We start from the raw sequence: 26,165 nt of genomic DNA on the forward strand, positions 1-26,165 counted from the left end.
CTTCAAACAAAAAATATTTTATCAATAAATTAAAAATCATTTTCATATAATGTGAAATTAATGTTTAGACTTTAGTTTGTCTACAACATCCCACAATATGATTTCAATGAGGCCAGAACCTCGTCTCTCTGGGTTTCCCTCTCATGGACGTATGTGAGCAGTGACGGTTACAGTTTGAGTTGAACGTTTCTCTTTTTGTACTTGAAGGCAACACGAAGGAGCCTCATGAAACTGACTCCTCATTCAGAAGGAGAGTTTGTGAAGGAGTCTCTTGTTGCTGCTGTGTGGTGTCGCTTTGTCTTGAAAATCCACCTCATTGGCTCTTACTGATATGACGTATTGACCAAAAATACACGTTTGGCCTCAGAGGAAACAACTGACATAGCAAATATCAGCCAACTGTGAACTTTTGTTTATGGGATCACTGCAGGTCTCAGTACAGGGGAGGAATTCATTTTCTTTAAAAGCCAAACATGGTGCTGCAAGAGTTGAGGACTTTTATGAGAAAGCTGTTTCCTGCAACAAGCTTTGAGCATCATCATCACTACCATCAGACACCAGAGAGAAGCAGTTGCAGCCAGAGGTTAGTGTGATGTGTGCACTGTAATCAAGTGTGGCCCTAAAAGCATGTTATAAACTTTAGAATGGGGCTTGATAGGAAAGAGGTTCCAACCTGCTGAGGTGGAATATAAAAATAAAAAAAGAGATTTGTTTAAACGTGATGCAGCCCAGCTTCCTGAGATCAAACAGAGAGAGAGAGAAGATGTGATGCCCCTTAGTTTGAAAACCCAGCTACAATGATGCTGAAGTATCCATGAATGTGGGTTTATGTACCCTATATATTGAAAATGTATAATTACTTAGACATGTTGTACAGGTAGTTCCAGTTGTACCATGAACTTTCATTCTTTGGTCTTTTTTGATGTTGTACAGTTTGTTGTGTTTTGTAAACTCGATGTGAATGTGTTTCTGAGATACTGTGGCAGTGGAGCTCTGCTTCCTGCTCACAGCAGCCTGTAGAGAATACAGAGGATGGACGGTGTGACCACAACCACCTCCCAGCTCAACAGGCTGAGCTTGATGTGCTGTGTGGGGGGGTCATCACTGCCTCGTGCAGCATTTCACTGTGTCATAGAGCTTCATACACCTTTTGTCTTTAATTAATTAAATATAATCCGTTATGTTACATTTTTTTTTGATTTGAGGAAGCAGAATCTTACGCTGTAGTTATATATTGTTCAGTGTATATATTGTTCTATATCCCTTTACTTCTTAATATCCTATTAAATCAAAAACATTATTCCAACAGTTATTCAAAGTGACCTGCACTACATCCTGCTAAACCTGTGGAGTTGAACCAGATGTTTGTAATTGTTGGAAAATGAAAGTAATTAATCTAAACTCAAAACTGGTTCATCACTTGTGCGGAAACATAACAATAAAACAGTGTTATTCCACAGGATTTCAATATGCATTAAAAATGACCTTCAGAGAAAATGGGACGAAATGGTGACGACTTTAAAGCAAAGCATCAAAGTCTTTCTGAGAAAGTTGAAAAGTATGAACTGAATTAACCGACAGGAGCAAGATTAAGTTTGTTAGAGGTTATAAATGTCAGTTTCAATACATGTTCTGTTAGTTGCCCAGTCTATATTACAATGTAAGACTGTGGGGAAGAATTCTTGGTTACGTCCCTTAATCACAACCGCTCTGTACATTGGGCCATATCCCCCACCCCCCCCCCCCACACAACTCTTAATAAAGTTGGTTGAGTAGTTTTAACGGCAAAGAAAACAACATACTTGACCAAGGTCGTCATTTTTACTGTTTGTGGAAACCAGTCTCGAATTCTGTTCAACAGTGAATTAAATGATGAGACAAACACAAATATCTGCTGCATTTGGTCACAGTGTGTTGTTTATTGTGTTATAAGGGAAGTTCACTTATGCTTGATCCCATGTAATGTGTGGGAGGTTATTATAATGTTTACTTTGTATCATGTTGTGTTACTCTAGTGCCATCTTTAGAAACATGAAACTCGAGGTTGCTGTTGGTTGTTTCATGTGTTTTAGATGGAAAGATATCAGATATTATTTCCGCTGTGAACATGAGAGGCCAATCATATTGCTCTCACATTGTTCCCTCCCACTTGATATGATTACATGAAGGAAATCTTCCTGCAGTATATAAGCATCTAAATCAACGACTGTCTGAAGAGGATTCATTAAAATGCTGATCTTATTCCAACTGCTGCTGCTGCTCGGAGCGACGCGTAAGTCAATCTCTACATTTTATTTGGAACACACAGGATGTTTTAATTGTTGTTCTTGGGTCAATTCAGCACAGCACATTTATTAGTCTGTCATTATCATTAATAGTTGCTCAATTTAATTTAATTTTTAGGAAGCGCATTCAGTCAGATCTTTGAGACAAAGACTGTTGATGTCGGAGATGAAGTGAAGTTGACGTGCAGCCGCCAGAAGATGGATTTCGGAGCCAAATTTTTTTGGATCCGGCTTGTTTCTGGAAAGTTGCCTGAATTTTTGGGAGGAACATATTCCCGTGATCACACTGGTGTTAATAAGACTCCTCACTTTACAGTCAAACAAGAGCCTGGAAGCTTTGTTCTGTACATTAACAAAGCAGAGACAAGTGATGCTGGAGTTTACTACTGCATACAGCAAAATATCCTTGACATGAAAATATTGATTGGAACCTTTCTGAATATGAAAGGTAAATAGAAAAACCCAAACATTTCACATCTTTTAAGAGAATAAATATCTTCTCAATTTACATCAATGCATTTAAGTAATTGTATTAAAATGTTTTCTTTTCATTAGAGCTTGTTTGTTTTTGTGTTTGTGTTTCCCAGGACCAGAACCTGATATAACTGCCGTCATTCAAGTCCCTCCATCTGACCCGGTCGGTTCAGGAGACTCTGTGACTCTGCAGTGTTCCGTCCTGTCCGGCTCTGACAACCACACATGTCCAACATATGACAAGCTGTACTGGCTGAGAGCTAGTGAATCTCATCCCAGTTTAGTTTATGTTCATGGCAGTAGTGGTGATGAATGCGACGGGAGCCTTGAAGCTCACTCACCCCACAGATGTGTCTTCAATTTCTGTAAGAGTTTTAGTTCCTCTGATTTTGGGACTTATTACTGCGCTGTGGTCACATGTGGAGAGATTTTATTTGGACAAGGAATAAAACTGGAAAATGAAGGTAACTGTTTATATTGTTAAAATATCACATTCCTATGTTTAATTTGGAATCAATAGAATAAATAACTATCATGTATTACAATTTGTCATATTTGCTCCTTTTGAATTTAAACATTATTTCAAATCCTATTTAACTTTAATAAATTAATTATTGTGTTTCAGTGGTCAACATATGGAATCTACAGAAGGCCAATACAGTTCTGTGTCTGTTAAGTGCTGCATTGGCGATAAGTCTGATTGGAGTTGTCGTCCTTTTCAAGAAGAAAACGTGTGATTGCTGCAAAGGTGATCAAATATTCTCATATTTTACTTGATCAAAAGTATTGAGCAAAAAGTAAATACAATTTTTCCTTTGTGTAAATTGACCTGCAGCATCTTTTATCTTTTATCACACAGCTGGAGTTTCTTTACAAACAGAGGCTGCAGCAGTCGTTGGTAATCCGCCAAGTCAGCAGGTAAGGTACATGATGAAAAGACAGAAACATTAATAATGGAGCCCAACCTATTTATTGATTCATATATGATCCTGTCACCGACACATCGGTATCTGCATTTGTTGCTGGACAGTCTGTCTGTGTCAGTCCGACATGGTTCAAATGATCAAAGGATCAAAATGATCTGGTGCCGAGTTTGACCTGCAGTTTGACCTCGTTGTCGACCACTGCTGTCGTTTATCTGAGGACGTAGAAGAAGACGTGTTCAACTTGTTCCACATACTGAAGCCTCACTGCCATTAAATGTTTTTATTATTGAGAATATCACATGTCCAAGTTGCACAAAAACACTTCTGTGAGCATTTTAAATTACACACGCCAAATGTTAAGTTGATTAGACGGACGGTTTGCAAAATATATGTTCTACATTTTTTTATGTATTTAACTTCTATGTATTTGAATGTTATCGTTGTTACCAATTTACACACACACACACGCATTAAGGAACATATTTACAAATATATTTTATATTATATTATATTAACACCAGCCCCGTAATTTCTCTATCAGTCAGGATGGTTATTAAAGCATTGGTTTCTTTTCATATGTTAATTTCAAGACATTTTGGTTTTTTTCCACATTTTTCCCCAGAGACACGAGGACTCATTGGTTTATTCTACAGCAACCTTCAGCAGGAGGAAGGCTGGAAAAACAACGGGCTACTCTGATGTCAGAGCTTATGTGATAGATTAACAATCTAAACAGTCGACTTTCTGATTTAAAGAGCTATTATCATTCATGGCTTGAACATTGTCAAAAGAACAGACATTCACATAAAGTGTCACATATGATGTTTATAACAATATTTGGATTGTATTACAAATATCTGTATAAAACACATTTTCAAATGCTTTTGGTGACACCAGACAGAACTGTCACTCACACTTCTCAGCTGATCCGCTCCCTTCACTGGTTACCAGTAGCTGCCCACATCCGTTTCAAAACACTAGTACTTGTGTACCGTGTTCCGAACGGATCGGGTCCAGTCTCCATCCAGGACACGGTCAAACCTCCCTCACCAGCCCGTCCACTTCTCTCTGCATCTACCAATCGGCTTGTTGCTCCCTCACTGCGACTTTAACACTCAACTAAATCACCACTGTTTGCTGTCCTGGCTCCTAAATGGTGGAACGAGCTCCCCATCAACATCAGGACAGCAGAGAGTCAACACATCTTCCACAGCAAACTAAAAACACATCTCTTCCGACATTACCTTGAATACAAAAACAAACAAAAGAAACAAAAAACTTCCCTCTGGCACTTTTAGTTTGGCTTCTTGAAGAAAATGTTACTTTCTTGATTCTTGTTGTTCTGGGTTCGTACCCTCATGGTTGATGTACTTATTGTAAATTGCTTTGGATCAATGCGTCAGCTGAATTAAATGAAATGTAATGTAACTGTGTATTTTTTATTTCTCAGCATTTTTCATTTTTAGAGGTCAATCGTGCTTCTACTCAAACTGGCTTTTTGAAAGATTCAAACTTTCACTCTGTCTCTTATGCAAATTAAATCTATGAATGAAATGTTTGTTTGTGTTTATTGTTTAAATCTTAAAACATGAAATGCACAGTAAAAAAAACTAAATCTAGAATAACATTTGACATTAAAACAAAAAATATGTTTCCAATAAACTAAACCTCATAGTGAAGCTTTTAGGGAAAAAATAGTTTTTGTTATCTGTGAATAATTGATTTACATTTGCGAGATCAGCAAACTCAACAAAATTAATGCTCATGTTACTCCATGTATCTGATAGAAATAAGTGACTGTATGCACACACATTGGTGTTCATAGTAAGGGGGCGGGGGGGGGGGGGTAACCTGTCAACCATGTGCATTAACTGAGAGCTTCAGATGAGTTATTAGAAACCCTCACCACAGCAATGCTTAAGTTTCCGTTTGGTCTTTGGTGGTGAATGTGCACATGTGTTTCTGTGTTTTTTTCTGTAGTTTTAACCCCATAACTTGAAAATGTATAATTATTACTTAAGACATATTTTACAGGTAGTTCCAGTTGTACCATGAACTTTCACTCTTTGGTCTTTTTTGATGTTGTACAGTTTGTTGTGTTTTGTAAACTCGATGTGAATGTGTTTCTGAGATACTGTGGCAGTGGAGCTCTGCTTCCTGCTCACAGCAGCCTGTAGAGAATACAGAGGATGGACGGTGTGACCACAACCACCTCCCAGCTCAACATGCTGTGCTTGATGTGCTGTGTGGGGGGGTCATCACTGCCTCGTGCAGCATTTCACTGTGTCAAAGAGCTGCATACACCTTTTAGTCTCTAATTAATTAAATATAAACCATTTGTAAGATTGTGTTTTGTGATTTGAGGAAGCAGAATCTTACACTGTAGTTATATATTATTAAATGATTGATTCAGGTTTCAAAGCTTTGGCATTGAAGTGCTTCAGGTTATTGTATTCTATATCCCTTTACTTCTTAATATCTATAAAAAATAGCTATTCATTAGCCGAAAATGTGGGAGAATTTTAAAGATACCTGCACTACATCCTGCTAAACATGTGGAGTTTAACCAGATGTTTGTAATTGTTGTAAAATGAAAGTCATTACTCTAAACTCAAAACTGGTTCATCACTTGTGCAGAAACATAACAATAAAACAGTGTTATTCCACAGGACTTCAATATGTATTTAAAGTGATGTTCAGTGTTAATGGGACGAAATGGTGACGACTTTAAAGCAAAGCATCAAAGTCGTTAAAAGGAAGTTGAAAAGTATGAACTGAATTAACCGACAGGAGCAAGACTAAGTTTGTTAGAGGTTATAAATGTCCGTTTCGATACATGTGCTGTTAGTTGCCCAAACTTTATTACAATGTAAGACTGTGGGGAAGTATTCTTGGTAACGTCCCTTAATCACAACCGCTCTGTACCGTCTTCCTTGGGCCATACCCCCCCCCCCCCCCCCCCCCCCACACACTCACACCAACTCTTAATAAAGCAGGTTGAGTAGTTTTATGGTGATCCTGTTGACAAACAGCAAAGACAACACAACATACTTGACCCAGATTTTCATTTTTACTGTTGCAGCAAACCAGTCTCGAAATCTGTTTAAACACAATAGTTCAATAGTGAATTAAATGAGATGACAAACACAAATATCTGCTGCATTTGGTCATAACGTGTTGTTAATTGTGTTATAAGGGAAGTTCTCTTATGCTTGATCCCCATGTAATGTGTGGGAGGTTATTATAATGTCTACTTTGCTTCATGTTGTGTTACTATAGTGTCATCTTTAGAAACATGAAACTTGAGGTTGCTGTTGGTTGTTTCATGTGTTTTAGATGGAAAGATATCAGATATTATTTCCGCTATGAAAATGAGAGGCCAATCATATTGCTCTCACGTTGTTCCCTCCCACTTTATATGATTACATGAAGGAAATCTTCCTACAGTATATAAACATCTAAATCAACGACTGTCTGAAGAGGATTCATTAAAATGCTGATCTTATTCCAACTGCTGCTGCTGCTCGGAGAGACGCGTAAGTCAATCTCTAGATTTTATTTGGAATACACAGGATGTTTTAATTGTTGTTCTTACGTCAATTCAGCACAGCACATTTATTAGTCTGTCATTATCATTAATCGTTGCTCTATTTAATTTTATTTTTAGGAAGCGCATTCGATCAGATCTTTGAGACAAAGACTGTTGATGTCGGAGATGACGTGAAGTTGACGTGCAGCCGCCAGACGAAGAATTTCGGAGCTAAACTTTTTTGGATCCGGCTTGTTTCTGGAAACTTGCCTGAATTCTTGGGAGGAACACATTCCTTTGATTACCCTGATGTTAATGAGACTCCTCACTTTACAGTCAAACAAGAGCCTGGAAGCTTTGTTCTGTACATTAACAAAGCAGAGACAAGTGATGCTGGAGTTTACTACTGCATGGAACACAAAACACTTGAAGTGAAATTATTGATTGGAACATTTCTGAAAATTAAAGGTAAATAAAAAAACACAAACATTTCACATCTTTTTGAAAATTCAATAACTTTGCAAACACCAAACACACGTTATAAGAAATGTAATCTTGCCTCTATATTGTTTTTATAAAGAGAAAAAATATCTTCTCAATTTACATCAATATATATAAGTAAATGTATTCAACTTGTTTTCTTTTCAATAGAGCTTGTTTATTTCTGTGTTTGTATTTCCCAGGACCAGAACCTGATATAACTGCCGTCATTCAAGTCCCTCCATCTGACCCGGTCGGTTCAGGAGACTCTGTGACTCTGCAGTGTTCCGTCCTGTCCGACTCTGACAACCACACATGTCCAACATATGACAAGCTGTACTGGTTCAGAGCTGATGAAGCTCATCCCAGTTTAGTTTATGTTCATGGCAGTAGTGGTGATGAATGCAACAGGAGCCTTGAAGCTCTATCACCCCACAGATGTGTCTTCAATTTCTGTAAGAGTTTTAGTTCCTCTGATTTTGGGACTTATTACTGCGCTGTGGTCACATGTGGAGAGATTTTATTTGGACAAGGAATAAAACCTGAGAATGAAGGTAACTGTTTTTTATTGTTTAAATATCAAATTTGTGTGTTTAATTTGGAATCAATAGAACAAATTACTATGACATATCACAAATTGGTTTAATTATTGTGTTTCAGTGGTCAACATCTGGAATGGACAAAACGCCAATACAGTTCTGTGTCTGTTAAGTGCTGCATTGGCAATAAGTCTGATTTTTGTTGTCGTCCTTTTCAAGAAGAAAATGTGTGATTGTTGCAAAGGTGATCAAATATTTTCATTTTTACATTATCAAAAGTATTTAGCAAAAGATAAATACACAGAATTAACATTAATCCTTTGTGTAAATTGACCTGCAGCATCTTTTATCTTTTATCACACAGCTGGAGTTTCTTTACAAACAGAGCCTGCAGCAGTCGTTGGTAATCCGCCAAGTCAGCAGGTAAGGTACATGATGAAAAGACAGAAACAATTAATAATGGAGCCCAAGTGTCTGTGTCAGTCCAACATGGTTCAAATGATCAAATGATCAAAATGATCTGGTGCCGAGTTTGATCTGCAGTTTGACCTCGTTGTCGACCACTGCTGTCGTTTATCTGAGGACGTAGAAGAAGACGTGTTCAACTTGTTCCACATACTGAAGCCTCACTGCCACTAAATCTTTTTAATATTGAGCATATCACATGTCCAAGTCGCACAAAAATCAGCACCGCACTTCTGTGGGCATTTTACAAAACACACGCCAAATGTGAAGTTGATTAGACGGACGGAATGCAAAATATATGTTCTACATTTTTTTATTCATTTAACTTCTATGTATTTGTCTTATATCATTGTTGCCAATTTACACACACAGACACATATTAAGGAATATATTTAAAAATATTTTATTATATTATATTTCATATTATATAACATTAGCATCAGCCCCCTAAAATCCATATCGGTCAGGATGGTTAGTAAAGCATTGGTTTCTTTCATATGTTAATTTCAAGACATTTTGTTTTTCCACTTTTCTCCAGAAACACGAGGACTCATTGGTTTATTCTGCGCCGACCTTCACCAGGAGGAAGGCTGGCATAACAACCGGGAGAAGAAATGTAAAACCTGCAGAGAAAGAAACGGTCTACTCTGATGTCAGAGCTTATGCGATATGATTTATGATTAAATAGCTATTATAATTCATGGCTTGAACATTGTCAAGAGAACAGTCATTCACGTAAAGTGTCACATCTGATGTTAATAACAATATTTGGATCGTATTAAATTATATTTGTATAAAAACACATTTGCAACTGCTTCTGGTGACACCCGACAGAACTGGGTAATTACAATTTCTCATCATCTTTCACTTTTCAAGGTCATTCGTGCTTCTACTCAAACTGGCTTTTTGAAAGAATCAAACTTTCACACTTTCTCATTTGCAAATTAAATCTATGATTCAAATCTTTGTTTGTTTTTATTGTTTAAATCTTAATGGATAAAATGCACTTAAAAACATCTCACAATATGTTTTCAATGAGGCTAGAAGCTCTTCTCTCTGGGTTTCCCTCTCACGGACGTATGTGAGCAGTGACGCTTACAGTTTGAAATAGACTTTTCTCTATTTGTACTTGAAGGCAGCACGAAGGAGCCTCATGAAATGACTCCTCATTCAGAAGAAGAGTTTGTGTCTCTTGTTGCTGCTGTGTGGTGTCGCTTTGTCTTGAAAAAACATCTCATTGGCTCTTACTGATATGACGTATTGACAAAAAATACATGTTTGGCCTCTGAGGAAACAAGAGACATAGCAAATATCAGCCAACTTTTGTCTGTGGGATCACTGCAGGTCTCAGTACAGGGGAGGAATTCATTTTCTTTAAAAGCCAAACATGGTGCTGCAAGAGTTGAGGACTTGTATGAGAAAGCTTTTTCCTGCAACAAGCTTTGAGTATCATCATCACTACCATCAGACACCAGAGAGAAGCAGTTGCAGCCAGAGGTTAGTGTGATGTGTGCGCTGCAATCAAGTGTGGCCCTAAAATCATGTTATGAACTTTAAAATGGGCCTTGATAGGAAAGAGGTTCCAACCTGCTGAGGTGGAATATAAAAAAATATATATATTTTAAATGTAGTGCAGCTGAGCTTCCTGAGATCAAAACAGAGAGAGAGAGAGAGAGAGGATGTGATGCCCCTTAGTCTAAAACCCCAGCCACAATGATGCTGAAGTTTCCATGAATGTGGGTTTGTGTGCATCTCTTTATGTTTCAGATGCAGCATGAAGCCAAAAACAAAACTGAAACTAAAGGAGGAGACACAATACATTTTGATACAATATCATCTGCAGGGCTTTTGTTTTATATGAAATCTCCCAGTTGATACACTTGAGTTCACCCTTGTAAATAAATCATTGGTTTAACAATAACCTCAAGATTATTATGCATCAAAAGCAGCACTTGTAGTATTGAGAACAACTTTAGTGTCAAAGTAATGCTTTACAGTGACAAACCAGAACATGTTGTTTCATAAATATTGTGCTAGTTTGTTTGCTTTATTTATAACATGTAGAATGTAACAAACTACTTGAATGGGTATTCAGAGGATAAACATAATATCAGTAAAGGCTGAGAAGAAAAATAACACAAAATAATTAGTTCTAAAATAAATAAATAAAATGACTTAATAAATTTAAAATGTTACAGATAGTAACAACATGGTCATCACAGAGTAGACGTGTCTCATTACAACATGTACTATATATATAATTTTTACAATAGACATTTGCCTTTATATTTACAGATATATAACCACCTATAGATTTCTTGGTATAAAACTTCTATGAAATTAACTGCTGAATAAAGCTGTTGTTGAGTCATGAGGTAAAAGATAGTGTTTCTATAGCAGAGATTGTTTAACTGATTTACAGCTGAAAGTTTCTGCTCTAGAAACCCACCAACAAACTCACTGATGGAAAGATGATAGATATTATTTCCACTGTGGTCGTACATTTAAAAGCCAATCAGATTGCTCAGACTCGTTTCCTCCCACTTAATATGATTGCTTTCAGCTGAATCAATGTATCGTGCTTTTCAGAACTCACTTGTGGAACAACCAGAAAATGTTGAACATATTGTATTTCCTGCTGATGCTCGGATTTGGACGTAAGTACATGTAGAAAGGTTGGATTTACTCTAATTACAAAGTATTTCCCTCATTTGGTAGTAATTTAAAATATGGCTTGTATATATATATATTTATATATCTGCTCTGTTTACTGTGTTTTCAGGAGGCACAGACGAGCTGAGCTTTGAATCAAAGACAGTTCCTATTGGAGATCATTTTACCCTGACGTGTATCAGGAGGTTTGAAGGAACCATGTGGTGGATCAGGGTTGTTCCTGGAATGTTACCTGAAGTTTTAGGGAAAACAAGTGGATTTGTGTCTGTTGATCCTCGTATTACAGCAAGAAAAGAGCCGGGAAACTTTGATCTGTATATCGCAGGAGCAAAGCAAAGCGATACAGCAGTTTACTATTGTATGAAAAGACACTTCGAAAACTTGACATTTTTAAAAGGAACAGACCTGAGAGTTCAAGGTAATTACAGCCCAAAGAAATTATAATAAATGTGTGTTTTTTTAGTTTTTTTATGTTTAAGTTGTTTTTCTATTTTTCTTATTTACAAGGAGCTGGTGATATGACTTCAGTTCCTACATCTCCTGCTCCTCCTGAACCCTCTGTGTATCTGCAGTGCTCAGTCCTCTCTGACACTGTGAACCAGAAATGTCCCGAAGAAAAGTGTCTGAGCTGTTTCAAAGATGGATCACGTACTTTTGATAATATTCGAGGGGACGGTGTTGATGAATATGAAGAGAATCCTGAGAAACTCTCAACAGAGAAATGCAGCTTCTTGAACAACATCAGCTCCTCTGAGGCGGCGACTTATTTCTGTGCTTTGGCCACATGTGGAGCGAGAGCTTCTGGAAACGGATCAAAACTCAACACTGAAGGTAAATACATCATATTTCTTAGTGATTAGGACATGAGTTTATGAGGTTATGGCATTTTTATCCATAATTTAACATTGTTACAGCTCATCACAGCTAGTGAACATTTTTTATTACACTTCTACGATTAGTAATTTTAATGTTTGCCCTTTTTCATTTATGTCAGGAGTTAAAACTTGGAATTTGCAGAAGGACAAGGTCGTTATTTTCCTGTTATTTGCTGCTTTGGCTATTTGCCTGGTTATTATCGCCATTCTCATTTATTCAATCAGGAAAAACAGCAAAACGTCTGACGGTCAGTCACGGCATTCATGCATTGATTTATTGAAACCGTTTTTGACAAAGGTTGCTTCTAACTAACATTGTGGTATTTTTTTGTAATATAGCTTCAGTTGCTTTGCAAACAAATTCAACAGCCACTGGATATCTGGAAGGTCCACAGGTAAGATAGACACAGTAAAGTAGAGGTTTAGTAGTTTTTTCCCCGCTGCTAACATCTGTCATCTCACATTTTTTTCTGTTTCCCCAGATGGACGAGGACTTGTTGGTTTATTCTACAGTAAACTTCAAACCCGGGGCAAGGGATCCAAAAACAGCAGAAGAAGAGAGCATCTACTCTGTCAGATTCCTTGAGTTGGATTAAATATGTAAACACTGCATTTGCCAGTTGATGCTCATGTTGTGTGGAAACGCACACCTAGTTTCACCCTTGAGTTAAAAAGAAAGTGAATCATGATACAAGGTAACTGGTGTTTATCTTTGCTGTTGGAATCAAATATCTGTAAACATTCACTTCAAGATTTTTCATCCAAGTTGTGAACCCTGTCTTTTTGTACATGCACAGTATTGCTTATGATAATTTACAGTATATTTATATGTATTTTTTAATCTGTCAACTTCTTCCGTGACTCACATCTGTGAGTAATGCAGTGACAGGAAGTGGTGCGTGTGTAGATGTGTTGCTTCCTCCTTGATAGACAAGACATAAATGACCAAAGCACATCTATTAAAATAACAACTCAGAAAGTAATCACGCTATTTTACTTTTTTTACTTCTATTTTTAATATTACTGACAAAACATGCTGATATGTTGACACATACACCGTCATCAATACACATTCGTTTTACATATTACAATATATGGTGTCCAGCCTGATACAAAGGATCAAGAGAGAGGCTGAAAACACAGAATATGGCCACTGTGAACTCAGACACCTTCCAGCAGATCCAGAGAACTATAGATCCAAATAGGTGCTAAACAGTAGATTGTGGTGGTGATCCTGATGGTCAGTTTCCAAGAAGAGGTTGAACAGTGGATGTTTATTAAGGAAATGTGGTGAATCGACTTTATTCTTTACTTCTAACAGAAAATCTGATCTTGCAGTATATTATTAACTTGAAATGACTACAGCTTAAACATTTTAGTGCTTTTAGGTAGGGATGCACCGATTTATCGGCCGAACATCGGTAGCGGCCGATATTCGCCTCGTTTACTGATATCGGCTTATCTGTAATAAACTTGACTTTCACCGATATCATTGGCCGATGTTCATATTTGTGGTAAAACCGCTGGGCACGTGCCGCGGCTGGGGGAGCAGTCCCTCCGTCACCCTCCTCTCCGCGCCGCCGGAGGCTCAGTGTGCGGCACCGGGAGGTCCTCATCCGGTGGCACCTAACGGCGTCACTGGTGGGGGGGCTTTCTTTCTCTTGTACCGCGGGGCGGTGTCCATCGCCGGCGCGGAAGGCGGGCCGTTGGAGGGGACCGGGTACGCGGTCAGCGGCGGCCACTCTGGCGGCCGCCCTTCTCGCGGATCACCTCAGCTACGGCGCCCGCTGGGGGAACCCTCCGGCTGGCGCCTAGCAGCTGACTGAGAACTGGTGCGGACCAGGGGAATCCGACTGTTTAATTAAAACAAGCATCGCGAAGGGCCACGGTGGGTGTTGACGCGATGTGATTTCTGCCCGACACTAAAAACAGGTAAAACTGAGGAGGGCTTGTTAAGTTATCTTGACTCACGCAGTGTAACTTGACGTAAAAAGTATGAGCGTAGCGTCTGTACTTATTTAAATACTTTATTCTCATGTGCATCGGCTCTATTCATCCGTCTCATGCACAGGTAACAAGGGAATTGACAACATACGTCATACACACAGAAGCCGTAACACATCTAATAAACGGGCAATACTGCTACCGTAAATCAATGAGAAGAGCGTTCTCTATAATGATACTTTAACAGGGCTGTTTTAGACAGGGTAAAAAGGTGCTGTTTTAAATTACCCTTGTGGTATTTTGACCAAAATATGTTACAGACATTTCATTAAGATCCCAAGGAACCATTTCAACTTGTGGTAAAATGGGCATAATATGTCTCTGTTAAATAAAGTTTAGTTAAATCAAAGATTGTTTCATAAATCTGATTCAATCTGTGCTCATTAAAAGATAAGAGTGATGAAGGGCTGACATTTTTTTAAATAGTGCTTTCTAAATGATGATTTAATTATTTTTCTGACACAAAAGGGTGAATAAATAACAACAAAAAGAAAATAAACAAATATCGGTATCGGCTATCGGCCAGATTGTTATTTTAAATATCGGTATCGGTATCGGCCAAGAATTTCCATATCGGTGCATCCCTACTTTTAGGCACTTACACCACTTAGCTAAGGTTTGGGAAACTTACTTAACAATCCATGTGCACAAAATAAACCTACCTCTGCAATGTTCACAAACGGTCTTTTTCTATCTGAGGAGAAATAGAGCAACCATCACAAAGATGCAGGAGAGCATCAGTGTCCCAAGCACAATGACCAATGGAAGTTGTTCTTGTCCTGGAATGAGAAAGAATCCAAGAAACAATTAATTAAATTAACAATTTAATTTCACTGAGTTCACTCTTTCTATCTCTCTCTCGTTCTGCTTCTCCAGAGCTGCAGGGTTGTTGTTTTTACTACTGACTGGTGCAGCTATGATTGATAAACCTTGATAACACACTATTTTACAACAACCAGTCTGATATTTTTCTCCCCAGTCGGTCTAGGCAGATGTCTGACAACGCAGAGCCTGGTTTTTGGGAACTGTTTGGTTTCTCTAGAATATTGGATCTTAGGTGTTGCCATGTAAAATGCTTTGAAATAATATGTGTTGTGATTTGTCCCTGTACACATAATTAAATTGAATTAGGGCCTCAACAAAACAAATAGTACCACAGGAAATTGAGAGAAGTTAGTTAGTTGAAGCAAAGGGAAGCCAAACTCCACCCAAAATAGGAAAATCAGAAACCAACGGAACAATTAGGAAATATGGATGGATCTTGATTTCATTAAAACTTTACAACATACTCATCTCCACTTTGGTTCCTCCACCAAACAGGATCTCTCCACATGTGACCACAGCGCAGTAGTAAGTCCCAGCATCTGAGGAGTTGTGTATAGTTTTGGACAGACTGTAGACGCAGCTCTTCTCCTCTTGTTCATCTCTCCTGCTGCTCTGAGTGTAAATGAAGCTGGGATGGGAGCGTCCTGATCCGGCTCTGAACCAGTGCACCCTGTGTTCACCTGGACACTGGACCAGGTTTTCTTTGTTCGTGGAGAGAAGTGAACACTGGAGAGTCGTCGAGTTTCCCGGCTGGACTGACGCAGTCTCCGGACTTTGTTTGACATAGATGTGTTTCTGCTGATTTTTATGATCTGTGTGAATCACAAGATGAAAAGGAAAATGAAAAACTTCAATTTAGTACATCGTAGCAAACAAAGACTCTAAATGAACTTACTTTACCTTTCAAAGCCAAAATTGTGCCATTAACAAAAGTAGGCACATATGGCTCTCCTGCTTGACAGAAGTATGTTGCTTCATCCTCTTTTCTTATATTTCTTATGGTAAGAGTATACAGATCATCCACTTTCCTGACTGTGAATCTCGGGTCGTCAAATTGTGCTTGAAGCTTTATATCTGCAGAAGCTCCTTTAGCAAGTGTTTGGACCATGTATCCAAATTTCAGCTTGTACCAGAAAAACAACCAGGCTTCTGTCCCAGAAACAGAACATGTCAGATTGATGTTATCACCGAGGTTAGCCACAATCAAAGGGATCTGCTGAGGAACCTCTGCAGTCTGATGTAGAGCTAAAGAACAGAGAAACAGTGAGAGTTACACGACAGGACAAAAACAAACACTTCAAAAAACAACAAATAATTATCACAGGCTCATGTGTTTTTACCATAATTCCCCCACATCAGTGGCTAGAAACTATATTTACATACTTACATAATGTGGTTAGGAGAATCAGAGCAGACAGTTCCTTGATCATTGTTGTATATTGGCCTGTGTTTGTGTAACTGGTGTCGTCCCACTCAAATGGAAGATTTAGTCACAGATTGGCTGATATAGTAAATCCACTTCCTGTAAAAAGCATGTTCTTCTCTTCCACTGAGATATTAGCCAATGACACTTTCTCTCTCTCTAATGTGTGTGTGTGTGTGTGTGTGTGTGTGTACATGTGTGTGTATATATACACACATTGTAATGAACAACACATGGTGATACATTAAAGAGCATTTTTACTTTGTGCTTTATGCTTCTCAACCCATCATAGCCTGAAATACAGTATTTCAAAATTGTTTTAAAAAACATTTTTGCAGAAATCATAATTACAATTAATTTTCCATCAAATAATATTTAGTAGACAGAGTGGGCCTTTGCCACAGTAGTGGAGTAGAGAAAAATCTATTTATCTATTTCCCATTCACTAACATAAGGGCATTAATGGCCTATGCTTCAACCGGCCACCAGGAGGTGATCAAGGTGTTTCGGCCTCTTCTTGATGTCAGTCAATGGTTTTACATCAGTCTAGACTCACAGAGCTTCACTGTTAACAAACAATCTTCCTGTCACACTGAAGACGTCTGGGGACAACTCAGATGTCAGGTCATATGTTAGACAACATAAGTTAAATGTTGAGATTGAAATGAAATAGAATGAACTGTGAGACTCCTTCCTCCTCACACCTAAAAGATCATTATGTAGCCAACGTTTTTTGCTTTGATGATAGAAGCACAACGTATACATGTCTGTTGCTAGGCCTCACCACTTAAAAGCAGATATGTCATCTCATCTCAGCACTAAGACATAAGTAGGACACTAAACAGTACATGTACAGCTGGCCTGGACTATCACATTTGATTCTGGCTATTTCTGAAAATACAAATTTCAAAAAGCACTAATGTAAGAATTGTTTTATACCTTGTATTACTGTATATATATATGCATATTTATTTCATTCTTATTTATTCAATGTATTAACTCTTCTATGTATCAACTCTTTATTGTACCCTCGGCACCATTGAAAATGAGGGTCTTATCCCTCAATGTGTTTTCGGAGGTCTAAATAAAATATTCAATCAATCAAGATGATGATGATCAAATAATCTGTACCAATGAATTGGGTAAAGAAAAGCCAACTTTACAATGGAAGTAAGATCAAAGATGTTTATCATCTTTTATGCAGCAGAGACAGTGAGGTATCTCCAACCATCTCTTTAAGTGTCATGGGATTGGTTCATCCTTTGAGTTGCAGCCTCCCATCGGAAATCCGATTGGATTCTTTCGATGTCAAAACGTTATGTTGTTGAAACGGAGACAAGGTAAGGTTACATTGATTGGGGAGCGGGGGGTTTAGAACTTCACAGCCTATGCCATATGGACTGTTCCCTGAGAGTCCGATCCTCTGGGACACACCTCACGGCTTTCAACCAGGCCGATACTGCCTTTAAATCAACAGAGAAAAGCATTGTTTCAGCACTACTGCACAGTTAAGTCTTCAGCACAGAGAGTAGCAATGAAATAAATGAGCCCTGTGAGGCTTATTATACATAATGACATAATGTAACATTTTGAACACATAAAAGTACGTGCTTTATGAATTTTATTTCCTACTTCTCGTTAAACCAACAAAAGTCTTGTCAATTGTTTTTATCATAGCACTGTGGTATTTGCACATCAGTGCCTGTGAAACAACAAAGTGTGCTGCAGTAGCTGAGCTGTGATGTAGGCTGTGGTTGGCTACTGCTCTGCTCCGACAGACCACCGAGCAGGTTTACTCAGAATTGGTCATCGCATGCATCAACAGGATACGTAACTAGGTACAAGAAGCCTCTAAATTTAGCAACACCGGTCTGTTTTGAGGTCTGCTCCCCCGGATGTGTGCTTGTAAGGAATAGTCACTTAAAACCAACTTCTTGGTAGAAGCGTTTGTATTCCGACAATCGGCTATTATAAAAATATCAGCTGAAGGCAAGTCGGTACAAAGATTCACACCTCACACAACCACAATTTTCCATTTAGCATTGTTTATCACGACATGCATGTGTGTGTGAAAGGGAAAGTATGAGAGGCCCCTTCACAGATAGTTAATACTTGGTCTCACACACACACACACACACACACACACACAGACACACACACACACACTACTATACTCTCTCACATGTGCCATCATTCTCTCTCCCACACACTTCCAAGAGAGATAATTCATAATTGCTCTTACACTTAATATCATAACCTCAGACGTGCACCACTATACTCTGACACAAACATTAGTATACCCGCTTACATGCACAATCATGATCTCTCTTATTCACGATCATACACACAACACTGAATTCTCTTGCACAGAGATATTATATATATTTGAAACAGAATAATGGCACATGTAGGATAAATAAGTAGAACATGAGAATGCAAATAACCATGTGTGAGGAACAAGATGACAGTGAATATAACACAGAATGATATATATGAATGAGTACATTAGTATGTGTGAGACCCCCCCAACATTAACCTAAATATAATTTCTAAATTTGTGTCTGAATCCGGCCTGAACTATTGTGTCCAGATGGGTCCTGAGGGGCTCAGGTACGGTGTCCATACCAATACATACAGATTTACATTCATTTACTAAATTGGGAAATAATGTAAAATAATAATTAAATGTATAAATAATTTCAGGATAATTTAAGAAACAAACCAATTTGATTTCCGATGGGAGGCTGCAGCACAAAGGATGAACCAATCCCACGACACTTAAAGAGATGGTTGGAGATACCTCACTGTCCCTTTAGGACAATTTAAAATTGCAGAGAGAAATTAGAGTAAACACTTTGATCATACTTTTTTACCCAATTCATTATTACAGATTATTTGATCTTCATCATTTTACCTCAGCGGTTATTGAAATTTGCATTTTCAGAGAAAAGCCTGAATGAAATGTGATAGTCCAGGCCAGCTGTACATCTACTGTTTAGTGTCCTACTTATGTCTTAGTGCCGAGATGAGAAGACACATCTGCTTTTAAGTGGTAAGGCCCAGCAACAGACATGTACACGTTGTGCTTTTATCATCAAAGCACAACGTTGGCTACATAATGATCTTTATAGGTGTGAGGAGGAAGGAGTCTCACAGTTCATTCTATTTCATTTCAATCTCAACATTAAGTCTTGACTTTCTGTCCTGTGTGAAGAACATTTCAGTTTAGACAACATATGACCTGATATCTGAGTTGTCCCCAGACGTCTTTAGTGTGACAGGAAGATTGTTTGTTAACATTGAAGCTCTGTGAGTCTAGACTTATGTAAAACCTTTGACTGACATCAAGAAGAGGCCGAAACATCTTGTGATGGTGAGTAGATTTCAAACAGCGTAATCTGAGCAGTTGTGGTGGCCTGGTTCTTAAACTGTCCGTCAACACTTCTCACCTCAGAGAGGCCCCTGCTTGGGAACTTGACTCTTCTTCAGCAAAGGAGTCTGATCGTAAATGCTACAGCACAAATCTTACGCGAGGAAAACACATCAAATGTTTTTCATGGACATGGTTGAAATCTAATGAATTCTTTTTTTTTGTAATTTAGAGAAGTTTCATATCACTGCACAGTTTACAGGAACGTGGCAGAGATTTACATTCTTCTCTTTGAACGGCTGAATGTTGTTTTAACTGTCGATGAATCCTGTTTCACCGACTGAAGACTTTCTGAATTACCAGAGAGAGATTTTGCAACATGTCATTGGACAAATGACACAAGATAAACCCTAAAAGCCCTTAATTACCCCTTACCCTAACCCTTACCCAGCAGTGGTGGAAAAATTATCATATTATAATATTTTATTAGTGCATCAAATGTATGGAAGCAAAATTTTATGAGAAAATAGAAATCACAAAAAGATGTGGTAGAAAATAGATATAAAGGTATAAAAACAGGGTTATCAAATAACATGAAATAAGGCTGATACAAGAACTCTATCTCAAAGACATTATTAAGTAGCATTTAACCTAAGCAGCTCGACACGCGTGAGCCCTGGAAAGAATCGTTTAAACATTATTGTAAAATGAAATTAATATGTTACTGTAAATGTGTTGAGTTTAATTTTGCACGAATATATATTTAGAAATGAATGTTATGCATTAACAGTTACATGTTATAATTGTTGATAATATAAAATGAATAATATAAATCTTTATCATAAACTGTCTATCTACAGTTTGATAAAGTTATTTCTAAAATTAATTCAAATCATGACCATGTGCTTTGCAACACAAACGAATGATGAAAAAAAACATTCACTTTAAATATGTTTTTTATAAAGTATTATTGTATATTTATATATGATAGTATATATAATCATTTATATAATTCAGTGTTAGAGTCATGTTTAAGTTGTTGAAACATACATATGTGTGGGTATTTATATACATATATGTATACACACACACACACACACACACACACACACACACACACACACACACACACACACACACACATTAGAGAGGGAGAAAGTGTCATTGGCTAAACTCTCAGTGGAAAAGAACATACATTTTACAGGAAGTGGATTTACTATATCAGCCAATCTGTGACTAAATCTTCCATTTGAGTGGGACGACACCAGTTACGCAAACACAGGCCAATATACAACAATGATCAAGGAACTGTCTGCTCTGATTCTCCTAACCACATTATGTAAGTATGTAAATATAGTTTCTAGCCACTGATGTGGTGGAAATATGGTAAAAACACATGAGCCTGTGATAATTATTTGTTGTTTTTTGAAGTGTTTGTTTTTGTCCTGTCGTGTAACTCTCACTGTTTCTCTGTTCTTTAGCTCTACATCAGACTGCAGAGGTTCCTCAGCAGATCCCTTTGATTGTGGCTAACCTCGGTGATAACATCAATCTGACATGTTCTGTTTCTGGGACAGAAGCCTGGTTGTTTTTCTGGTACAAGCTGAAATTTGGATACATGGTCCAAACACTTGCTAAAGGAGCTTCTGCAGATATAAAGCTTCAAGGACAATTTGACGACCCGAGATTCACAGTCAGGAAAGATGATGATCTGTATACTCTTACCATAAGAAATATAAGCAAAGACGATGAAGCAACATACTTCTGTCAAGCAGGAGAGCCATATATAATTACTTTGGTTAATGGCACAATTTTGGCTGTGAAAGGTAAAGTAAGTTCATTTAGAGTCTTTGTTTGCTACGATGCACTAAATTGAAGTTTTTTCATTTTCGTTTTCATCTTGTGATTCACACAGATCACAAAAATCAGCAGAAACACATCTATGTCAAACAAAGTCCGGAGACCGCGTCAGTCCAGCCGGGAAACTCGACGACTCTCCAGTGTTCACTTCTCTCCACGAACAAAGAAAACCTGGTCCAGTGTCCAGGTGAACACAGGGTGCACTGGTTCAGAGCCGGATCAGGACGCTCCCATCCCAGCTTCATTTACACTCAGAGCAGCAGGAGAGATGAACAAGAGGAGAAGAGCTGCGTCTACAGTCTGTCCAAAACTATACACAACTCCTCAGATGCTGGGACTTACTACTGCGCTGTGGTCACATGTGGAGAGATCCTGTTTGGTGGAGGAACCAAAGTGGAGATGAGTATGTTGTTAGGGTTAGGTTGTAAGTTTTAATGAAATCAAGATCCATCCATATTTCCTAATTGTTCTGTTAGTTTCTGAGCACTGTGTTGATGATAGAAAAGAGAAAGTTCTTCTTCTCCGTACGGCTACAGGAACTTTCCTTGATGATTCATACACTTGCTTTGACTGCTCAGTGTTTGGATCTATTGGTATTATTAGTTTACACAGTTTACAGGCTCAGTGAGGATCATAATGGAATCAATCCTATTTTGGGTGGAATTTGGCTTCACTTTGCTTCACCTAACTTCTCTGTTTGTTATTTGCTTGTGTTTGTGTGTGTGTGTGTGTGTGTGTGTGTGTGTGCGTTTTTCTCTCAATTTCCTCAGGTACTATTTGTTTCGTTGAGGCCCTAATTGAATTTAATAATTATTATAAAAAAATTACTATTATTTGGACCAAAAGTAGCAGAACCAGGCTCTGCGTGGTCGGCCATCTACCTCGATCGACTGGCGAGAAAAATATCAGACTGGTTTTTGTAATGAAAATAGTGTGTTATCAAGGTTTATCAATCATAGCTGCACCAGTCAGTAGTAAAATTAACAACACTGCAGTTCTAGAGAAGCAGAACGAGAGAGCGATAGAAAGAGTGAACTCAGTGAAATGAAGTGTCTCTGGGATTCTGTCTCATTCCAGGACAAGAACAACTTCCATGGGTCATTGTGCTTGGGACACTGACGCTCTGCTGCATCATTGTGATTGTTGCTCTAATTCTCTTCAGAAAGAAAAAGACTGTTTGCGAACATTGCAAAGGTAGGTTCATTATGTGCACATGGATTGTTAAGTAAGCCGGGGCCATTATTGTTCTTTTAATGCCAGTTTCTGTAACAGGTTGCAATGTAATAATTAAGATGTAATTTCATGGTTTTAACATGAATAGCTTCACGTTTACGCGGGGAAGGAGTTGCAAGCCGCCATCTGTGAGTGACTAGCGTTCGAATGCACAAAAAGATTTTAAAAATGCATTTACTGACTGAGGCAACTGACACAAAGGCAACTGACACAGAGGCTCGGACACTGACGAGTACATTCGTTTTTGTTTGGTCCATGTCATAACCGCAAACAAGGAGGAGCTGTATACGTCCTATACCGCAGCCAGCCACCAGGGGGGCGATTGGGTCTGAGATGCTAATGCCAGAGCGACATCTACTGGCATTAACATTGTATAACATGTAAAATGAGTTGTCGAGACACTTCATTATTATCTTGCCTTCATAAACAGGAGCAGCGACGGCCTCCCATCCTGATGGATCAGCTGAGGATCAACCAAATGATGCGGTAAATAAAATCTAAATATTGAATGCATGTTGAGACAAAATGGTTAACAGCGGATGTGGAAAGGAAATGTCTTTAACCACGGTCGGCATTGAAATGATTTTGGTTAAGGTTTGTGATATGATCTTGATTAAATGTAAATATTTAAGGACTTCCTCTGTGTCAAACCAGACCACATCCTGACCCAAACCCTAGCTAAGTGTTGTAAGAGCCTATAGGAAAAACAATATGTAAGCTGTAGTCATTACAAGTTAATAACATAGAAATAAAGAATAAAGTAAATTCCCCAAGTTTCCTTATTAAATTACCCCAAGTTAAACATCCACTGATTTATGTTTCCTTCAAAGCTTCTTCGACTGTCTATGAACATCATTCTGTAAGAACAGTGTTTCCTGACCCATGTGAACTGAAATAAATAACAGTAACAAACCTTCCAGGGCAATATGGAATTTACATCTGCTTTTTTGAAACCGAGCAGAAAAGTTGAGATCAGAATCAAACTTCATTACTTTGCTTTCTTAGAACGGTCTCCAATGGTGGAAAGAGACCCCAGCTCAAAGTCTTAATAACTTCTATTACCGTCACTTCTGATTTTAATGAAGTTTGCATGCTGAATAAGAAGGAGAGCGAACCTCTTCTTGGAAACTGACCATCAGGACCACCACCACTATCTACTGTTTAGCACCTATTTGGATCTATAGTTCTCTGGATCTGCTAGAGGGTGGCTGAGTTCCTAGTGGCCCTATTCTGTGTTTCCAGCCTCTCTCTTGATCCTTTGTACCAGGCTGGACACCATATATTATAACATGTAAAACGATTACTTGGTTGTTGTATTACAGGTCTTATTTATAACTTTGAATCATATTGTTTGCAGGATGGTGACGCAGCGGCGATGAACTACGCTGCACTTGGTTTCAACTCAAGAAAAGCTACAAGATGGAATAACAGGAATTCACCAGAGGACTGTACTTACTCAAGCATCAGAAAATCTGTCAGACAATAATGTTGATGCAGCTCATTGAGAAGATGATGATGGATTAAATCATGTATAATAACAAATGATGTGTATATGAATTGATTGATTAAATGATTTTTGAAGTCACATTTTGGTAATTGAATAGTTTAGTTAACGTTGGTGAGAGCACATATCTTAATAATATCCCTTGTCTAATTTATTGTGTGTCATTTCTCAAAATCCAGATGAAATATGAATAATTTATGGAACTTTTATTTTCATTAAAGAGAAAATTAATATTCTATGCTCTTTATATTATATTAAATGCAAATAAATTAACCAGTTGATGAATAATCCAATAAAGTTTGATGCTTGGAGGGACCAGAGTTGGTCTCTGTTATAGAAGTCATCTCTCAGAATCAATACTCTGACGCCTCAGTGTAACTTTGACTCATTTTAATCGTTCTCAATTTGATCTGCTGAGCTCAACATGACGAAGAGAACATCACTGGAATATTCTATGAGTCATGACCAACAGCACACACATGTGCTTTATGTGCCAACATGCAATTCTTATGTTGAACAGGCGTAATGTTTACCATGTTAAGAATTTTTTTTTTTCGTGTTGACATCCCTCTAAATTTCATATTAAGAGGGATGTGGTTAGTAAACACCAACAACAACTGATGTGTCTTTCTTTTATTTATGTGTATTGATGACAGTGTGTGTGTCAACATATCAGCAGGTTTAGTCAGTAATATTAAATATAGAAAAAGAAAAGTGAAATAGTATGATTACCTTCTGGGTTGTTATTTTAATAGATGTGCTTTGGTCATTTATGTCTTGTCTATCAAGAAGGAAGCAACACATCTACACACGCACCACTTCCTGTCACTGCGTTATTCACAGATGTGAGTCACGGCAGAAGTTGACAGAATAAAAAATACATATAAATATATTGTAAATAATAATAAGCAATACTGTACATGTACAAAAAGACAGGGTTCACAACTTGGATGAAAAATCATGAAGTGAATGTTTACAGATATTTGATTCCAACAGCAAAGATAAACACCAGTTACCTTGTATCATGATTCACTTTCTTTTAACTCAAGGGTGAAACTAGGTGTGCGTTTCCACCAACCCAGTCTCATCAGAAAACGTTCAATGGCAACGTTGGTCCACTTGGAACGACGTTACCATCTCACAATCTGGCCGCTCAGATTGTGAGATGGTAACATTTAGTCCTCCCATTGTTTTGCATTGGCGTGTTCTCACGTCACGTGACTCTCAAGCTCCCGTCTGCGGAGAGGAAAACATGGCGGAGATTCCTTGTTTTTTCAGATAAAAATATAATTTTGTAACTTAGTTTGGGCATAAAAATACATTCTGACACCATTTCTAGCAAGAAATGTGCTCTTTGCTTCCACAGTCTTCAGCCAGTTCGTGCTTATGATAAATATTTTAATAGTTATCACGCATGTTTTTATCGTTGCTATGATGGTTGCCATGCCACCACGGCGCAGCGTGGTGTTTAAATCACCGTCCCTGCGTGGTGTCCTTCAGTGATCGTGAATGTTATTCATGTTATATAATAGTAATATTTGAGGCTAGATTACATCTCTAATGAGAAGGAACCTGCGAGTCTGTTCATACCGAGGCCGGCCCGACCGCGCGAGCGGACCGAGTGCGCGAGCGGACATGACGTGTGGCTGTCGTAAAAACCCTATTTGTAAACAACCAGTCCTTTAACTCAGCGCTGCGTC

At 38.1% G+C, this 26,165-nt stretch overlaps 4 protein-coding genes across 10 annotated transcripts; 3 read left to right on the forward strand and 1 right to left on the reverse strand.

The window, feature by feature from the left end:
• Positions 1 to 406: 406 nt before the first annotated feature.
• LOC128445406 (uncharacterized) lies at positions 407 to 9,664 on the forward strand. Of its 4 annotated transcripts, none has more exons than XM_053428047.1 (7): positions 407 to 583; positions 2,169 to 2,272; positions 2,404 to 2,733; positions 2,873 to 3,223; positions 3,385 to 3,507; positions 3,619 to 3,677; positions 9,237 to 9,664. In XM_053428047.1, the coding sequence occupies exons 2-7, from the start codon at positions 2,230 to 2,232 to the stop codon at positions 9,369 to 9,371; spliced, it is 1,041 nt and encodes a 346-aa protein (XP_053284022.1). In that variant the 5' UTR covers positions 407 to 583; positions 2,169 to 2,229; the 3' UTR covers positions 9,372 to 9,664. The 4 variants fall into 4 exon arrangements, with proteins under 4 accessions (XP_053284022.1, XP_053284021.1, XP_053284024.1 ...); XM_053428046.1 differs by lacking the exons at positions 3,385 to 3,507; positions 3,619 to 3,677 and adding exons at positions 8,355 to 8,477; positions 8,598 to 8,656 and having other exon boundaries at positions 408 to 583; XM_053428049.1 differs by lacking the exon at positions 9,237 to 9,664 and adding an exon at positions 4,308 to 5,239 and having other exon boundaries at positions 409 to 583.
• A 1,560-nt stretch (positions 9,665 to 11,224) lies between these two features.
• Positions 11,225 to 13,229, forward strand: LOC128445409 (uncharacterized). Of its 2 annotated transcripts, XM_053428054.1 has the most exons (6): positions 11,225 to 11,355; positions 11,481 to 11,789; positions 11,879 to 12,202; positions 12,366 to 12,494; positions 12,586 to 12,641; positions 12,729 to 13,229. In XM_053428054.1, exons 1-6 carry the CDS (start codon positions 11,313 to 11,315, stop codon positions 12,840 to 12,842), a joined length of 975 nt encoding a protein of 324 aa, XP_053284029.1. In that variant the 5' UTR covers positions 11,225 to 11,312; the 3' UTR covers positions 12,843 to 13,229. The 2 variants fall into 2 exon arrangements, with proteins under 2 accessions (XP_053284029.1, XP_053284030.1); XM_053428055.1 differs by lacking the exon at positions 11,481 to 11,789 and having other exon boundaries at positions 11,233 to 11,355.
• Positions 13,092 to 16,565, reverse strand: LOC128445410 (T-cell surface glycoprotein CD4). Of its 2 annotated transcripts, XR_008339455.1 has the most exons (5): positions 16,463 to 16,565; positions 15,976 to 16,320; positions 15,540 to 15,887; positions 14,845 to 15,029; positions 13,092 to 13,634 (listed from the first exon to the last, which is right to left on the reverse strand). XR_008339455.1 is itself a non-coding variant. In XM_053428056.1 (4 exons), exons 1-4 carry the CDS (start codon positions 16,503 to 16,505, stop codon positions 14,941 to 14,943), a joined length of 825 nt encoding a protein of 274 aa, XP_053284031.1. In that variant the 5' UTR covers positions 16,506 to 16,565; the 3' UTR covers positions 14,077 to 14,940. The 2 variants fall into 2 exon arrangements, 1 of the variants encoding a protein (XP_053284031.1); XM_053428056.1 differs by lacking the exon at positions 13,092 to 13,634 and having other exon boundaries at positions 14,077 to 15,029.
• A 3,081-nt stretch (positions 16,566 to 19,646) lies between these two features.
• On the forward strand, positions 19,647 to 25,086 carry LOC128445408 (uncharacterized). Of its 2 annotated transcripts, none has more exons than XM_053428053.1 (6): positions 19,647 to 19,871; positions 21,350 to 21,694; positions 21,784 to 22,131; positions 22,806 to 22,922; positions 23,392 to 23,447; positions 24,319 to 25,086. In XM_053428053.1, exons 2-6 carry the CDS (start codon positions 21,487 to 21,489, stop codon positions 24,445 to 24,447), a joined length of 858 nt encoding a protein of 285 aa, XP_053284028.1. In that variant the 5' UTR covers positions 19,647 to 19,871; positions 21,350 to 21,486; the 3' UTR covers positions 24,448 to 25,086. The 2 variants fall into 2 exon arrangements, with proteins under 2 accessions (XP_053284028.1, XP_053284026.1); XM_053428051.1 differs by lacking the exon at positions 19,647 to 19,871 and adding an exon at positions 21,111 to 21,207.
• Positions 25,087 to 26,165: the final 1,079 nt, after the last annotated feature.

The sequence above is a fragment of the Pleuronectes platessa genome, chromosome 8 (assembly GCF_947347685.1).
Source record: "Pleuronectes platessa chromosome 8, fPlePla1.1, whole genome shotgun sequence".
NCBI lineage: Eukaryota > Metazoa > Chordata > Actinopteri > Pleuronectiformes > Pleuronectidae > Pleuronectes > Pleuronectes platessa.

What these genes read in the sequence shown, in the direction of transcription:
- LOC128445406 (XM_053428047.1), top strand. Translation starts at nt 2,230, where the DNA reads ATGCTGATCTTATTCCAACTGCTGCTGCTGCTCGGAGCGACGC. An exon ending in AACCTTTCTGAATATGAAAG is followed by an intron (nt 2,734 to 2,872) that starts GTAAATAGAAAA and finishes TGTGTTTCCCAG; the next exon opens with GACCAGAACCTGATATAACT. An exon ending in GTAATCCGCCAAGTCAGCAG is followed by an intron (nt 3,678 to 9,236) that starts GTAAGGTACATG and finishes ACTTTTCTCCAG; the next exon opens with AAACACGAGGACTCATTGGT.
- LOC128445409 (XM_053428054.1), top strand. Translation starts at nt 11,313, where the DNA reads ATGTTGAACATATTGTATTTCCTGCTGATGCTCGGATTTGGAC. An exon ending in AACAGACCTGAGAGTTCAAG is followed by an intron (nt 11,790 to 11,878) that starts GTAATTACAGCC and finishes CTTATTTACAAG; the next exon opens with GAGCTGGTGATATGACTTCA. An exon ending in GATATCTGGAAGGTCCACAG is followed by an intron (nt 12,642 to 12,728) that starts GTAAGATAGACA and finishes CTGTTTCCCCAG; the next exon opens with ATGGACGAGGACTTGTTGGT.
- LOC128445410 (XM_053428056.1), bottom strand. Translation starts at nt 16,505, where the DNA reads ATGATCAAGGAACTGTCTGCTCTGATTCTCCTAACCACATTAT. An exon ending in CACAATTTTGGCTTTGAAAG is followed by an intron (nt 15,888 to 15,975) that starts GTAAAGTAAGTT and finishes TGATTCACACAG; the next exon opens with ATCATAAAAATCAGCAGAAA. An exon ending in AGGAACCAAAGTGGAGATGA is followed by an intron (nt 15,030 to 15,539) that starts GTATGTTGTAAA and finishes TTCTCATTCCAG; the next exon opens with GACAAGAACAACTTCCATTG.
- LOC128445408 (XM_053428051.1), top strand. Translation starts at nt 21,165, where the DNA reads ATGATCAAGGAACTGTCTGCTCTGATTCTCCTAACCACATTAT. An exon ending in GATTCTCCTAACCACATTAT is followed by an intron (nt 21,208 to 21,349) that starts GTAAGTATGTAA and finishes TCTGTTCTTTAG; the next exon opens with CTCTACATCAGACTGCAGAG. An exon ending in CACAATTTTGGCTGTGAAAG is followed by an intron (nt 21,695 to 21,783) that starts GTAAAGTAAGTT and finishes TGATTCACACAG; the next exon opens with ATCACAAAAATCAGCAGAAA.